Source organism: Sminthopsis crassicaudata, chromosome 2 (assembly GCF_048593235.1).
Source record: "Sminthopsis crassicaudata isolate SCR6 chromosome 2, ASM4859323v1, whole genome shotgun sequence".
NCBI classification, from domain to species: domain Eukaryota; kingdom Metazoa; phylum Chordata; class Mammalia; order Dasyuromorphia; family Dasyuridae; genus Sminthopsis; species Sminthopsis crassicaudata.
Window position 1 is genome coordinate 363,545,086 of NC_133618.1, and position 17,518 is coordinate 363,562,603.

General features: G+C 36.3%; 1 protein-coding gene and 1 pseudogene across 2 annotated transcripts in view; both read left to right on the plus strand.

Annotated features, from left to right (window-relative positions):
* LOC141556597 (organic cation/carnitine transporter 2-like) overlaps positions 1–17,518 on the plus strand; it is a 68,576-nt gene that overhangs the window by 42,533 nt on the left and 8,525 nt on the right. For both annotated transcript variants that reach the window (XM_074290979.1, XM_074290980.1), the window contains exons 5-7: positions 634–760; positions 10,300–10,400; positions 17,179–17,393. In XM_074290979.1, the coding sequence (XP_074147080.1) occupies positions 634–760; positions 10,300–10,400; positions 17,179–17,393 (443 nt within the window). The remainder of the gene's footprint in view (positions 1–633; positions 761–10,299; positions 10,401–17,178; positions 17,394–17,518) is intronic.
* On the plus strand, positions 2,967–9,343 carry LOC141556600 (phosphatidylinositol 4-phosphate 5-kinase type-1 beta-like; annotated as a pseudogene).

Genomic DNA, 17,518 nt, shown 5'->3' on the forward strand with positions numbered 1-17,518 from the left:
ACGTGGTAGAAACTAGGGATTAAGTGATTTGGGATTTGGGTTTTGAGGTTTTGTTTTGTTTTTGAAAGATCAGCCTGTCTGCAGTATGCAGAAAAGCTATTGAACCTGGACTAGGGTAATGGGAAAATGAGAGATGTTCAAGAAATACTTCTAAATTTCCCATTCAGATTCCAAAGGAATCTGTCTACATTACAAACCATTCCTGCCACACCTCTTGTTAATGAAATGCCTGATTGAGACACAACCTAAAAAAAAAAAATTCCCCATCTCCTCCCATTGTCCACAAGATGGCACCATGGTTTTTATGTTGCACTGCTTTGGAATCAGAATCATGGTAATTTCATGAATTGTCACTTTTGATTTACCCACACTAAATAAAAAAAAGGGGGGGGGATTACCAAGCAATCTTCATGGTTATTTTTTATTGTGGCCTGGCACATTTGAGTAGGGAAAACTCTCAGATCTTAGAATATGCATTCATGTTTGATTTTCTAAATATAGATGATAGGACTTCTGCCCTAACTTTGTCCATCAGGATGCCATGTCTGTTTTCCCTGTAGCATCCTGGTAGTGCTTACTTTGTCAATGTCATATAGTTTAGATTAAACAGACTTATCAAACTTGCTGTCACAGGGTCATTCCTGAGTCGCCTAGATGGCTACTGTCTCAGGGAAGGTTAAAAGAGGCAGAAGTCATCATCCAAAAGGCTGCAAAAATCAATGGGATCGTTGGACCATCAATAATATTTGATCCTCTGGAGGTAAGTGCCAAGAGAGAGATGATAAATTAGACATAAATTTACATCAAGAGACCATCTATTTGTATGTTACATGCTAACAGTATTCTCTGTCCTTGGCAGTGGGAGCAGAATTAGTTTCAGGTGAAGGAGCCTCAGGTGTCAACGGATGTCAGTTTCTTATTCTTGAGGATAAATTTAGGATCTTTGAGCTTTAGGATAAATTAAGGCTTTGTTGGCAAAATTGGAGATCAAGCCTTGATTTGTATTTGCTAATACCTGTTGAAGAAGTAGATACTGTTCAAGCATGGAATTCTTAGTCTAGCCACTTAGTCAATCAAAAAAAAAATGTAGAATTAGATCAAGGAGAAGGAGCTATCAGTCAAGTGTTGATCCTTATAGATTAATGCTATTTTTTCCCTCAAAGTAGAAAGCTGAAGCTCCCTATAAAACAACTATTATTTATTAGGTTATTGATAACCCTTTTTTAGTAATAAGTATTAAATATCTAACATTAGCGTTTTGCACCATTTTTATTTATTTGAATTTCTTACTGCTTCAAAATAGCTAATTGAGACTAGTAAATAGAAAGCTGGACTTAGAATCATTAAGATTTGGGTTCAAATCAGTTCTGTGACCCTGGAAAGTTACTTACTCTCTTGGAGTTTCAGTTTACTCACTAATAATAGTACTTACCTCATAGAGTTGTTGTGTGAATCAAATGAAAGAAGATTAACTTCCACTCCTAATTGCCTGGACTTTCTCTTTCATGCCCTCCCAACTCCCACTTTTCCCAGCTTTTCAGCTTTCTTTTATTTATTGGCTTCTCTTTTAAAAATATTAGCTCCCCAATTTGGAAGTATGATCAAAAAATTATCAAACTGTGCATACCCTTTGACCCAGCAGCGTTACTACTGGGCTTATATCCCAAAGAGATCTTAAAGAAGGGAAAGAGACCTGTATGTGCAAGAATGCTTGTGGCAGCCCTCTTTGTGGGGGCCAGAAACTGGAAACTATGTGGATGCCCATCAATTGGAGAATGGCTGAATAAACTGTGGTATATGAATATTATGGAATATCATTGTTCTGTAAGAAATGACCAACAGAATGATTTCAGAAAGGCCTGGAGAGACTTACATGAACTGATGCTGAGGGAAATGAGCAGGACCAGGAGATCATTGCATACTTCAACAACAATACTATATAGGAGGATCAATTCTGATGGATGTGGCCATTTTCAACAACAAGATTAATCAAATCAGTTCCAATTGAGCAGTAATGAACTGAACCAGCTACACTCAGAATTTCCAATCCCTCTAATTTTGTCTGCCTGCATTTTTGGATTTCCTTCACAGGTTAATTGTACACTATTCCAAAGTCCAATTCTTTATTGTATAGCAAAACAGCTGTTTGGTCATGTATATATATATATATATATATAGTATTTAATTTATACTTTAACATATTAAATGTATATTGGTTAACCTGCCATCTGGGCGGGGGGGGGGAAGGAGGGAAATATTAGAACAAAAGCTTTGGCAATTGTCAATGTTGTAAAATTTACCCATGCATATATCTGGTATATTTAAAAAAAAAAAAAAAAGAATATTAGCTCCCAAGGGGCAGCTAGGTGATGCAATAGAATAGAGAACCAGCCCCTGAGTCAGGAGGACCTGAGTTTAAATTTGACCTCAAACACTTAACAGTGGTCCTCAAATTTTTTAAACAGAGGGCCAGGTTATTGTTCCTCAGACTGTGGGAGGGCCGGACTATACTAAAAACAAAAACTCACACTCTGTCTCCACCCCTCAGCCCATTTGCCATAAACCCCCCCCCCATGGGCCGCATAAACGTCCTCAGTGGCTACATCTGGCCCATGGGTCATAGTTTGTGAACCCCTGACTTAACACTTCCTAGCTGACCCTGGGCAAGTCACTTATCCCAATTGCCTCAGAAAAAAAAAATATTATCACTTTGTTTTTAAGATACTTTTTAAGTTGACAAACATTTAATATTGAATATACAAATATAAGCAAATAGTATCTGATTACAAGGAGCATTTATTCTTTATTACTGTTATTTTTGCAAGGCAATTAGGGTTGTGACCTGTTTAATATATATGTAGATATTATTTTAGAGACTTTGCTTATATTTGTATCTTCAGTATTAAATATTTGTCAACTTAAAAAGTGCTTTAAAAACCCAACAATATATAAATATAGATATTATTATTTTAGAGATTTTGCTTGCATTTGTATCTTAAAAAGTACTTTAAAAACAGAGTGATATGTAAATGTGTATGTTATTATTTCAGAGACCTGTCACCTATAATTTTGGGGGTTTTGTTTTGTTTTTGTTTTTTTGCTGAGGCAATTGGGTAAGTTAAGTGACTTGCCCAGGGTTACACAGCTAGGAAGTGTTATATGTCAGAGGCCAGATTTGAACTCAGGTCCTCCTGATTTCAGAGCTGGTGTTCTATCTACTACACCAACTAGCTGCCCCCTATAATTTTTTTTCACATATATAAACCAAAAAGAACCAATAACAACTTTGGAATTTGAATTTGTGGGCAGAAGAGTTACTTGTGGGCATCACCTCATAGGGAGAAGTGGGCAAGTTGCTACATGTATCTGAATCCTGAAATTTGTGGCACAAGAACCCTGTAGAAGGCTGTTTACTTTTGTTCTCACTTCCCTCTACTTTTTTTTTTTTTTTTGACTCAAAGCTATAGCAGAGTTATACTATCCCTTGGTCCTACCACCAACCAGAAAAGGCCAGGAGTGTTTGGTGTTTGTTGCTAAGCTATGTTGTGGCTGTACCTTTGGCAAGCTCCCAGGAACATAGATTTGGGAAATCAAATTTGTAGACTGGGTCCTGGGAATTCTCCAGGGAAACAGTGGTGGTGCTGACAGCAGAAACGTGAAGGATGGCACAGTGAGATATTCTCATTTTCATCATATTCAAAATCCAAGTCTGTTGTAATTTTTGAAGAGATCCAAGAGGAAAAATGCCCTGCATTTCAGGCAGGAGTTCTGACAACTTCAATAGACTCATAGGAGTATAGATTTAGAGATAGAAGGGACTGTAGAAGGTTACCTAATGTTTCAGAGCATGAAAGTGCTTTTACCTAGCTACCAGCCTTCTTACAAACTGTTCCCAGAACTCTGGGTCCGAACCCTCCTCCTTACAATGGCTTATGCCTTCCCCCTTTCCTTTGCTCCCTGGAGAAGGCCCACAACTAAATACTTCCTGACCCTTTAACCTAGATATCCTGGCGCTACAGTAGGAGGGAGGCTTGGAAACACTCACTGATAGCCCCTGATAAATGTAAGAGGAAGGAAGCCTGGTCACAGAAATATGTGTTCAACCAAGGTTCATTTTAGGTGAACCAGAATATTTGAAGAAAATAAATGAGACTACAATCTATTCCTCTCCAAAAGAAGATTTCTTTGAGAAAAAGGCTGTTTCAGTGAATCCCATTAAATTACAAACTGACCTTTTATTGAACTGCTAGCTTGAGGGAAAATCCACCACTGAGAGTCAGGTTTACTTAAGAAGAAACATCAGAATGTTTAGACATGAGCTTGATTAATGGCTGAGGCTGCACCAAGTTTGACAGGAAGTGACTCTGGGTGAAGCTTGGGTCAGTTCTCCTGTTTTTCTTTCCAAATTCTCTTTTCCCTAGGACCAGTTCTATAAACATACAGTGTGAGAACAAATAACAGAAATTCTTCCAAGCAAACAGGCTGGTTTGGGTACAGTTCAAATATCTATTGAATGCCTATCAGATGCAAGCTCCTAGGCTAGAAACTTATAAGGAAAAGGGCTTGTTGTTGTTTGTTTGAAAATCTTTGTTGTTGTTCAGCCTTTATTATCAAAGAGGACCAGTGACAACCTAAGTTCTAAATTGGATTTAAGTGAGGCAGAACTGAGCACTCTCCTCCAGTAGCATCAAAATCTAGTGGCAAGACACATGTCAGGACAACTGGAGATGGCCCAGGATGCAATTGGTGACCTTGGCCTTTTTGAGGCAACACCTGTTCGATGACTGAGGGCTAGGTAAGAATTGAAGCCAAAAAATGACCTAATTAACTATTACAAAAATACCCATCTGGTCAAAATTTCTGACCAGAAAAGAAAACATAAGCTATTTACATTCATACTAAACTATCAAAACTTAATGGCTTATTCTCCAATTGCTAAATGGCCAAAGGATATGAACAGACAATTTTCAAACAAAGAAATTTAAAACATTTCTAGTTATATGAAAAAATGCTCTAAATCACTATTGATCAGGGAAATGCAAATTAATACAACTCTGACGTACCACTACACACCTGTCAGATTGACTAAAAGACAGGAAAAGATAATGATGAATGTTGGGAGGGTATGTGAGAAAACCGGGACACTAATACATAGTTGGTGGAACTGTGAACTGATTCAACCATTCTGGAGAGCAATTTAGAACTATGCCCAAAGGGCCATCAAACTGGACATATCCTTTGATCTAGTAGTGGGCCTGTGTCTCAAAGAGATTAAAAAAAATCATGTGCAAAAATGTTTGTAACAGTCCTTTTTGTGGTGGCAAGGCATTAGAACCTGAGTGAATGCCCAGTTGGAAAATGACTGAACATGTTATGGTATATGAATGTTATGGAGCCTTGGAGAGGCCTACATGAACTGACGCTAAATGAAATGAGTAGAAGAACCAAGAGAACATTGTACATGGCAACAAGACTATGTGATGATTAATTCTGATGGACGTGGCTCTTTTCAACAGTGAGGTGATTCAGGTCAATAGACTTGTGATGGAGAGAACCATCTGCACCCAAAGATAGGATTATGGGGACTGAGTGTGGGTATTTTCACTTTTTGTTGTTATTTGCTTTTGTTTTCTTTTTTCATTTTTTTCCTTTTTGATCTGATTTTTTTTGTGCATCATGATGAATGTGGAAATATATATATAGAAGAATTGTACATTTTTAACATATATTGGATTATTTGCTTCTAGGAGAGGGGGTGAAGGGAAGGGAGAAAGAAAGATTTGGAATGCAAGATTTTGCAAAAGTAAATATTGAAAACTATCTTTGTATATATTTTGAAATAAAAAGCTATTTAAAAAAAAACTTTAAAAAACCCAACACCTAATGGCTTGGGCTAGAGACTTATCATTGGCTGTTCAATGAAAGCCAAAATGATTTGGGTTTAAAGGTGAGGGTGAAAGAGAGAAGAGAGTATAAGTGATAGTTTGAAGCTTAATATAAAAACAAAACAAAAAAGACTAAGATCTTGGCAGCTTCTCCCATCACTTCCTGGTAAACAGAATGAGCAGTAATGGAAGCAGTGTCAAATTTTTTATTCTTAGGCTCAAAGATCCCTACAGATTGTAGTTGCAACCATGAAATTAAAAAATGCTTACTCCTTGGATGGAAAGTTGTGGAAAATCTGGACATTATACTAAAAAGCCGAGACATCACCTTGCCAAGAAAAGTCTGTGTAGTTAAAGCTATGGTTTTTCTTGTAGCATTGTATCATTGTGAGAATTGCAAGGAAAGCTGAGCACTGAAGAATCAGTGCTTTTGAACTGTGCTACTGGAGAAGACTTTTGGGAGTTCTTTGGACAACAAGTGGATCAAATAAGTCAGTACTTAAAATTAATTCAGGCTATTCACTGGAATGTAAAATACTGAAACTGAAGCTTAAATACTTTGGTCACATAATGAGAAGACAAAACTTATTGGAAAAGCTTCTGATATTGAGGAAAAAAGGAAAAGGGAATGGCAGAAGATAAGATATATAGATAGATAGTATCACAGAAACAACCAACATGAACTTGGACAAACTTAAGAGATTGTGAAGGAAAGAAGGACCTCTGAAGTACAATAGTCTATAGGTTCTCAGATTTGGACAAGACTGAGCAAGTAGTTCCATATGAAACACAATGGGCTTTTTTTTAATTGAAAATGCTATGTTGTGATCCACCCTCAGTTCTCACAGTCCTCTCTCTGGGTGCAGATGGCTCTCTTCATCACAAGATCATTGGAACTGGCCTCTGTCATCTCATTGTTAAAGAGAGTGTCTGAAACCAAATCTAAACATAGGTCATCATGATTTCAGGTGTGGCACACTCCATTGTATTCCTAGTTATACTACTAACACCAGGAGAAACATAGTGTTCAGGTAAGACAGGTAAGAAGTCCTTTCCTTCATGGAGTTTGTATCATAGTTTGGCAGGGAAATAAAATAATGATAAAAATAATACATAAAAGTATCAAGGGTAAACAAAATGGTGGATAAAATTGGGGAAGAGGTCATTACTGAAGAGATCAGAAAAAACCTCATTCCATTTGGTAGGGAGTTCAAGCTGATGCATCATTCATGATCTCCAGTGCCATCACCAAATACAAAGGACAAAGTGTTGCAGGGGATGTTGAGAACTTATCAGTCTCAGTGGTTTTTTTTTAACAGCAGCTACTAAAGTCCTAGCAATCTTTTCCTTAGAGAACTGGAAGGGAAAAAATTAAATAACTGCACTAATAATTAGGCTCCCTGCTACTACTAGGCCCAGATGATTTGACATAAACTCCTCAAAGATGTCTGCCACTGAAAATGGAGATTCAAAATCAGGAAAACAAAATAAGGAAAAAACCTATAAGACTGCATCATCCATTATTATTGATGCATTTCAGCTAGGAATAGGATACTCAATGGGTAACCTCACTTCCAAACTAGACAGAAAGGAAAGTGCCCAGTAAAGGGAACAATTTGACCCCAGCTCATCACTACCCAGACTTCAGATTTAAGACATATACTCTAGGGGTGGCTAGATGGCGCAGTGGATAGAGCACCAGCCCTGAAGTCAGGAGGACCTGAGTTCAAATGTGACCTCAGACACAACACTTCCAAGCTGTGTGACCCTGGGTAAGTCACTTAACTCCAATTGCCTCAGGGGGGGGGAAAGACATACTCCAATAACATTTCAATATTTCAGAGAACTTGTTGGTATCAAGCTAAATGATTACTTGTATTCCATTTTCAGTAAGCCTTTAACAGAATTATCCAACCCTGAGGCCAGTGGATGCTTGTTTTTGTAACTAATGATGATGAGTTTATCATCAAAACAGTATAATATAAAGAAGCTGAATTATTGCATAAGTTGTTACTAGGTTACTATATGAATGTAAGGCAGAATCATAAGACTCTTTTGTCAAAGTTTCATGGACTCTACTGCATGCACTCAGGGGACATTAACATCAGGATTCTGGTGATGAACATTTTGCCTCGTTCAAAGACAATGCATTTTATATATGACTTGAAAGATTCTGCCTATAAGCGATGAGTATCCAGAAGAGAAAAAAATTAAACCTTACATTCAAAGACTTGGATTTCTTGCAAGACATGCATGAAGGATTATATTTTAATACAGAAAACATACAATGCATTGATGAAGACGATTCAGTAAGACTGTCAGGCAGAAAGTTTTGAAATAATAGACTATAGTTGTTTGTTTTTGTTTTTTGTTTTGTTTTGTTTTTTGCTGGGAATCCATATATTGGACAGTTCACTAAAAGAAAAAGAAGGAGAGAACTCACAGAATATACTTGATGCTAAGTGGCCTGAGATACAGGAAGTATCAATGGTAATGGAATCTACCCAAGATTCAGGAATTCAGGGAAATCTAAAGATTCTGTAATCATCAAGAGTACTAATACAATAGGAGGCATTCCAGCTACAGGAGAAAAGCTGCTTTTATATGTGGGCATTATTGATATTCTGCAATCTTATAGGTTAATGAAGAAGTTACACCATTCCTGGAAAGCACTTGTTTATGATAGGGATACCATGCCAGTTCATAGACCAAGTTTTTATGAAGATAGGTTTTTAAAGGTCCTAAAAAAGCGGGGGGGTGAATTCCAGAATTTTTTTTAAATCCAAACTTAAAGTCCTCACCTTCTAAGAGAAGATATAATTTCATTGCTGACTTAAAGGCTACATCACAGGAAATTATATCTTCTATGAGCCAGGAAGAGAAGGATGAAAAGTGTGATTTGCTTACCAAAGGACAGCTATAGCAGCCTTGATGAAGAAATATTGGATGCAAGCACTGACAAGACTTTGTGCCAAGCACTCTATCTCTGTTTGAAGCAGCTTCCTTTGTGAAGACAATTTCTTTTCCATATGCCAATGAGCAATACCCACATGATGGAACTATTTAACGGTAAAGGATTACTTTCAAATTCTACTTTCACATTAGAATACAATGCCATCTACTTGACTTCTGAGCAGAGCACAGGGAAATATAGAATGATAATGCCCTGGGTTGGAAGTCTGTTTATAAGAGAAAATGAAAATCTCTACACAGCTACCCGTGTAGATGATCCCAGTGACTGAAAATCCTGTTCTGCACTCCAGCAGTACAAGGCAGAACTTGGCTCAACCTAGCCACACAAAGAGTAATGATTTATCTTTACCAATGAAAGATGTCAGGGGATCTTCAAGCCATAGAAATGGTAGCTCTTCTTACTTGGGAGAAATGATGTGAAAAAAAAACACATGTTCCTAAAATTTGCTGTTGCTTATTGAACTGTAAAAAAAAAAAAACAAAACTGCATAAACTATATTTAAGCTATTTTCTATATTGTTGCCAATCACCCTTTGGAATGTGGAAGTCATATGTTTTCTATTGGTTTTTGTATTTATTTCATTTGCATATATACAGATATCATTGATATGAAATAATGAATAAAGTGTAAATTCTGCTCCTTTTTTCAAAGTTAAAATCACATAATTTCATGTGATTTCATTCAAACTGATTTCATTCAAGGGTCATTGTAGCCTGTCTGCACTGATTTTATGGAGATTTGCTTCTATAAAGATATTTTCACTGTTGATTAGTGAAATGAAAGAGAGAAACATAACAGGGCCTTACATTTATACATATGTTGTCTTTCAAATATTTGTGATTTCAGGTAATTGCTTGTTAAAAAGGAAATTATATAATTTATTTAGCAAATACTACTGTAAATATAGTTTTGTTGACAGAAATAAAAATATTTTGTAAAATACAAAATAAAATAAAGGATGGATAAAAAAAAGGGGATGGATAGAAATTCAATAAGGGTGGGAGGAAAGGAGGAGAGAAGAAAGAGAAGAGGTCATTTTGGACATAGTACTTAAGTAAAGATACAGAGGTGGGACAGACCAAGGATTGTTAAAGGAATAATAAACAAATCCACTTTGATTGGAACATAAAAGTACATGAAGGGGACTAATGCAAAATAAATTAAAAACTCAAGGTGGCAGCAGATTATAAATGCCCTTGAATTCTAGGCTAAGGAGCAATTGGCTGCCTTAGCATTGTGGCATAACTTCATAAAAATTGCAGTAAGAAACTTGCCTCCAATTTTGCTTCTGCTAAGATCTAGGAAATTCTTTAGAAGATTAGAATTCTCAAGGGGAAAAAAAAGCCCTGTGTTATGAAAAGAACTTGGTTTTCTATCCTTTGAAGCCATGTTTGTCTGCTGGCTGAAGTTTCTTCCTTCACTACCCTGTTTTTCCTATAGTTGCAAGACCTGAATTCTCGGAAGCAACAATCCCATAGTATTTTGGACCTACTTCGAACCCAGAACATCCGGACTATCACCATCATGTCTATAATTCTGTGGTAAGTAAATGTGGTCTCCTCAGGGCTATAAGAACAGAACTAGTGGCTGGATTATCACACTTTAAAATCCTGATTTCTTAGAAATAAAAAAGCAGATGGGGATCAAATCAGTAATGTAAATTTGAAGGGAAAAAAATCAGGTGAAGATGTGAAATGTTAAAGATACAACCTTGTGTAAAGCCTTTTTGTCAAATATCTATACCACCTATAATTTGGACTATGCTAGTTGGTGCATATGTGATATTACTTCATTGTGTCCTTTTCCCAGTTTTTCTCTACCACTATTATTTGATTTTTTTGAAATTATTTTTGCTCTTTTTAACATCACTTTCTGTAGCTTTTTCTAAGAATTTTTATTGGGATTGTTCTAATGTGCTTTTTTTTCCTTTTTTTTTTTTTTTAAACAAAATGTAGCTTTCCTGATTATCTCTTTTAATTAGGTCTATTTTTGCTTTTGCATTTTCTGAGATCAAAATTGCTATCTCTGCCTTTTTTACTTCAGAGGAAATGTAGTAGATTTTGCTCCAGTCTCTTAATTTAATTGAGTGTATTTATGTTTTAAGTTATAATCTTATAAACTATATATTACTGTTTATTTCCCTTCTTCGTATTTTCTTCTAATTATTCTTCTCTTTTTTTTTATTTTGTCCCCTCCTCAAAAGTATGTTTTCCTTCTGACTACTGCCTCTTTTAATCCTCCCTTTTCTACTCACCTTTTGCCTTTCTCTTTTTCCATTTCTTTCCTACTTCCCTGTTGGGTAAGATGAATTTCTGTACCCAGTTGTGAGTGTATCTGTATTCTTCCCTTCTTATACCAGTTCACCTAAGAGTAAGGTTATTCACTATTTTCTCCCATTTTCCTCTCCATTGTCTTGCATGACTCTTTTATGTATGATAATTTTTATCATTCTTCTGCTCCCTTTAATATTCTCCTAGTGCATCATTTTTTTTACCTTTTTATTGTTTTTTGGGGATCATTTCAATATAATAGATTCATGCCCATGCCCTCTGTTTAAGTATACTCCTAACTACCCTAATAATGATAATGTTCTTAGCAGTTACAAGCATCATCTCTCCAAATAGAAATGTAAAAAGCTTAACTTTATTATGTTTCTTATATTTTTTCATGCATGTTTTCCTTTTTATTGAATCTTATGTTTAAATGTCAGATTATTTAGCTCTAGTTTTTTCATCAAGAATGCTTGAAAGCCCTCTGTTTTACTAAATATCTATATTTTCCCCCGTAGTCAGTTTTGGTGGGAATATTATCATTAATTGTAATCCTAGATCTTTTGCCTTCTAGAATATCATATTTCAAACCTTCTATTCTTTTAACATGATAACTGCTAAATCTTGTATAATTCTGACTTTGGATCTACAATATTTGAATAATTTCTTCCTGTCTGCTTTCAGTATTTTTTTCCTTTACTTCAGATCTGTGGTTATTAGTTATAATATTCCTAGGAGTTTTTATTTTAGGATTTCTTTTAGGAAGTAGCTTGGGAAGTCGTTCAATTTCTACTTTGCCCTCTGATTTTAAAATATCCAGATAATTTTCCTTTATAATTTTTTGAAATGTGTCTAGACTTTTTTTTAATCATGGCTTTCAGTAGTTTAACAATTCTTAAATGATCCCTTCTCAGTCAATTTTCCAGATGATAAGTTGTTTTTCCTATAAGATATTTAACATTTCTTTTATTTTTTTATTCTTTTAACTTTGTTTTATTGTTTCTTGATATCTCTTGAATACATTAGCTTCCATCTCCCCAATTCTATCTTTTAAGTAGTTATTTTCTTCAATGAGTTTTTATACTTCTTTTTCCATTTGGCCAATTTTAATTTTAAAATAGCTATTTTCTTCAGTATCTTGGGGGGCTTCTTATCAAGCTGTTAATTCTTTTTTCATAGTTTTCTTGCATCTGTCATTCCTTTTCCCAGTTTTTCTCTACCACTATTATTTGATTTTTTTTGAAATTATTTTTGCTCTTTTTAACTTCACTTTCTGTAGCTTTTTCTAAGAATTCTTGTTGGGATTGTTCTAATCTGCTTTTTTTTCCTTTGAAGCTTTGTCTATAAATGTTTTCAAGTCAGTGTCTTCTTCTAAGTTTGAGTCTTAAGTTTTCCTGTCAACCATAGTAGCTTTGTATGATCTGGTTCTTTTTTGTTTTTGTTTGATCATTTTCTTCTCCTTAACTTTGGATTTTATGTGGTGTTGGATTCTGCTTATCTTGGGGTAGGGGAATTGAGGTGAAATGACTGACCTGAGCTTCTGTCTTTTATGCCTTTTTGAGCTATTACAATAACTGTGTTTTACAACAACTAACTTACAACTATGAGCCTTAATCTGAAAAGTGTCTCCTGCTACAGGTAGGTCTCCTGTGACAATATAACTTCTTCACTTTACCCTGGAATTGACCCAGAAATTGTTGATTAGTTGTTGTCCTTCATTCTGGAAGAGGACCAAAATGACATGTTAGAGTAAAGTTATGTCCAACTGTAGCTGATCAGAACAACATGAGCTTGGAATACTCCACCAGAGGTTGGATACAGATAGTCCCTATGATAGTATTTGGGGTGGATTCTCTAACTTGGTGCAGCTTGTATTTTTTCTGAGCTAATTTAATCCTCCACAGTACCTTCTCTAATGAGGGCTTACCATGCTAGGTGGTCCTGTGCCAGTGTCTCCCATCTCATACAGTTAATTCTAAAGTTCTTAAGAGAGACCTTGAGAATATTCCTGTATTGCTTTTTCTGATCACCTTGTGACTGCTTTCCCTGGGTGAATTCTTCATAAAATAGTTTTTTTGGCATGTGAATAATGGTGCAGCACCAATGGTGAGTCATTGCCAAAGCCAGTTGTTGCCTTCATCATTGGTATTGCACCATGCCAGCCCCCCCTAGTGTCTTCTGACCTCTTCTTCTGGTATGCTAAGCTTCCCTGGTCTGGAAAAATGACTCACTGTGACTTTTAATTGGCTTTCTTGGCCAGAATTTGGTTTGGCAACATTTTTTTTTGACCATTATAAAGGAGTGTTAGAAGAGGCTTGGCAAAAATGCTGGATTCACTCTCTACAAAGCTCTTTAATCTTCATATTGGGAGACAAGAGCAGGAAAAATGAAAATGGATCCCCCTAAGAACCAGAACTGAAGAAAAAACATAAATGAAGACAAGTAAGCAAAAGAAGCCCCATGTCACCCCAAATCCTAAGACAACTCCCAGATTCTCTCAGCTTATAGATTCCAAAATAGGAGTCCACCTCAGTTCCACATGGGTAGATAATGGTTATGGGAGTACAGACGAAGCCCCACAAAGAAAACAATATCCCTTTCTCCAAGCTTTCTTGACTGCTGAAAGTAGTGGTGTGGAGGTGGAGGTTCCATATCCTGTGCATTGGTGAGGCCATTATCGCATATCTGGAATGTCTTGGAAAGGACTCTCTGGAGGCAGGGGAATGAACAGGGCTACTTACTTAAGTCTGTTCTAGTCAGAAGGTTCAAGACCAAGAGGGTTTAAAAACTCAAAGTCTATCAGCTTTTCTAAATCATTCACTATAATACACAGGGCTGTAAACACAAAAATTATTAACAAAGACTATTTAATAATAGTAATGATAAGGATGAACTATATTTTCAGGTCTTTAATTTGTTGTTGTTCAATCACATCCAGCTCTTCCAACCCTATTTGGGATTTTCTTGGCAAAGACACTGAAGTGGTTTGCCATTTTCTTCTCCAGTTCATTTTACACATGAGGAAACTGAGGCAGACAGGATTAACTTAATTACCCAGAATCATACAACTAGGAAACATCTGAGGCTGGATTTTAATTCAGGAAGATGAGTCTTCTTGGGTCCAGGCCCAATATTCTATCCACTCTGCCATCTATCTGCCCCTTATTATAAATGTACTCTCATTTATGGGATAATCTGTTTAGAAGTGGCTAGGGGATAGGGGAAGAAAGATGTACTCAATCATATGGTCTTCAGTGTTACTGACAAAACTGCTTATGATAGGACCAAGTAATTTTAGCAACTAAACAATCTTCATGTGTTCAGTATAACCTAAATACAGTATATGTGTGTAAATCCAATTTTCTTGTTGCACATTAAGTATTATATAAGTAATACTTAACGTGCAACAAGAAAATTGGATTTACACACATATATTGCATCTAGGTTATACTGTAACACATGTAAAATGTATGGGATTACCTGTCATCTAGGGGAGAGAGTAGAGGGAGGGAGGGGATAATTTGGAAAAAATGATTACAAGGGATAATGTTATAAAAAAAATTACTCATGCATATATACTGTCAAAAAATTATAATTATAAAATTAAAAAAAAATAAAAATTGCAACAACAACAAAAAAAAAAAAACCACAATCTTCAGCACCTTAGTTAAGAAGGGGGAAATGCTTTTGAAGATTTTCAAGCAAACCCAATATACTCAATTTGGGAAGTCACCCAAGTGATAAAGCATCCCCTGCCTCAGGGAGAGAGAGAGACAGACAAACAGACAGAACAGACAGACACTGAATCATGGCATGTGTACTTTATGAAGCTACTGTAACAGAAAATCCAGGCATGTTATGTTAAGAGATTGAGGGTGTTTGTGAGTCATTCATTTCTAAGGAATAGCATGGATTTCTTAAATACCAGTATCTCACACAAGATACAGCAAGGATCCCAGCCACACTGGGAAATTCCAAGCTACAGTGAATCACTTAGTGGTTCCCTACATTTCACCGTGATTTCAGTTATTGTTCAAGGTGTTGAAGAATATTTTTGAAAAAGTACATCTGTAAGGGTTTCAACATGCAAAACAACCCTAAAAGTTAGCCTCAGATCATACCTGCCACACCCTGACTCAGTATAGCCTCACTCTTAGAATATAAGTGTTGGTCCCTTGGTGCCATGACCTAAACACTTTCTGTATTCAGGGCTCAGCCTATAAATGGGAATGCCAATGAGGGTAGAATATTTCTGTCCAGTTAACTTTGGGGTCTATCAGGTCTCCTGAGACTTGGTGTGGGGGAGAGTACATGTGTGGGAGTGGAATTGAAGGTATTCCCTTCATCCTGTGTCCTAATGCTCCTATATAGAATAACACTAGAATACTAGAGGCCATGGACTTAATTAAAATAAATTAATTTTATTTTATATATTATATATATAAACCTTATGTGTATATATAATATGTAAATTTAAATAAAATGAACCTCCTAGTAAGATTCTCCATCTGAATGACAAATTTGCGAGTTACCTCTAATCTCTGTAAGGAAAAAATGTGTAAGTGATTGGAATTGAGAGTGGGCACAAAAGAAATATTACAATATAATATAGACTGGAATTGAGATCAGGATGACTATATATGAAAGAGGTTTCAAGGTAGGAATTTGACCGTGACAGTGATCAGTGGCTGGTCCATTTTTTGGAGGCTTTAATTCTAATAAAGGCAAATCATTCTACAAATAATAAATGCCAGTTCTTTGAGTTTTTAAGAATATTTAACATAAATTCTCTTATTTGATCTTCACTCAATGAACATTTAAGCATCTACTATGTATGTGCTAAGCACAAAGTCAAAATACGGTCTCTGCTCTTAAGGAGCCCACATTGTGAAGGGAACTGGTGTGGGGGGAGAGGGAATGTGGCGGGACAGGTCAACATATACAGAAATGGGCTATATATCTATATATATGATAAATAAGAAACCGCCAACAAAGGAGAGGTACAACAATTAAAAGAGATCTGAAAAAGATCCTGGAAAAGGTGAAATTGTGTCAGGATTTGAAGGAAATCAGAGATAATACCAGGAGATAGAAATGAGGAGAGAGAGACTTCCAAGCTTGGGGCCAAAGAGATAGAGGGTCTTGGATGTGGTACAACAAAGATGTCAATCACTAGATCATGGAGTAAGGAGTAGGGCTTCTGGGGATGGCCTAAAATTCTAAAAATTCAGGAAAAGAAAGGCCCTTCTCCTTAGAGAGCTGACTTTTGTCTGTTTTTCTCATCTTTTTTTTTTTTTTTTCCTTGATGACTGCAGTCAGAGAGTCTAATCAGTAGCTTTTTTCACTTTCATTTGATCTCGTTCTATAAGCAATTCACTGTGTGATCTGGACTGGGGTACTTTATCTCTCTGAGCCTCAGTTTCCTCAATTGTGAAGTAAAAGGGTTTAACTCAATCAATTCTGAGGTCACTTCCCAGTTCCAACCTGCCATGTTTCTAACATTAACTTCTCATCAATTTTTATCCTATTTATTGGATCTGATATTTCTTCCCTCATAGTATGGGTGTTTCTGGTTTATTAAATTGTTTAATATTCATTATAAATCTGTCCTCATAAAAGTGCCTTTGCACTTTCTTCCTAGTGCGCAGAGAGAGGATTCAGGATCACCCTTCCTCCATGTGTCTAGTTTGTAGTTTTCTGAGATGAACAACAAAGTTCTTTTGTGTATTATATATGCCCAGGGGGGAGGTAGACTAGAAAGCATATTGGAAATTATTCTTTTTTCTTTATCAGCCCTGGCAACAGTTCATTTTTGTATGAAATCATCTGAAGATGAAGCTGAATGTTTGCAGTGATAACTATCCATAGCTAGATGAATTTGTTTGTAACTTCCTTCTCAGCAAATTTACTCAGCAAGTTTCTTCTACTTTTGCTTCTTGCAATAATTCAATCACAAAAGATTCCCTCAGAGGGAATTCATGTTGTGGAATGGGGTGAGATTTGTCTTTCTAGCTTTGTTTTCCCCTTAACTATCACCATTTCTTAACAGGATGACAATATCAGTGGGCTACTTTGGCCTTTCACTTGACACTCCAAACTTACACGGAGATAGCTACGTGAACTGCTTCCTCTCTGCTGTGATCGAAGTCCCTGCATACATTATTGCTTGGCTGCTCTTACGGACCCTGCCCCGGCGGTATTCCATGTCATCTGCCCTTTTTTTGGGCGGCAGTGTTCTTCTCTTCATACAACTAGTACCCCCAGGTGAGGGTCCTATAGGCCATGCTTCTTTTGTTTTCTCGGCACACTCTTGTCTACGAAGGATTCCCTTCCCATGCTAGCAAACCAAGTGTCTGTTCCTACTAGGTGATCTAACATTACTAGCTGAG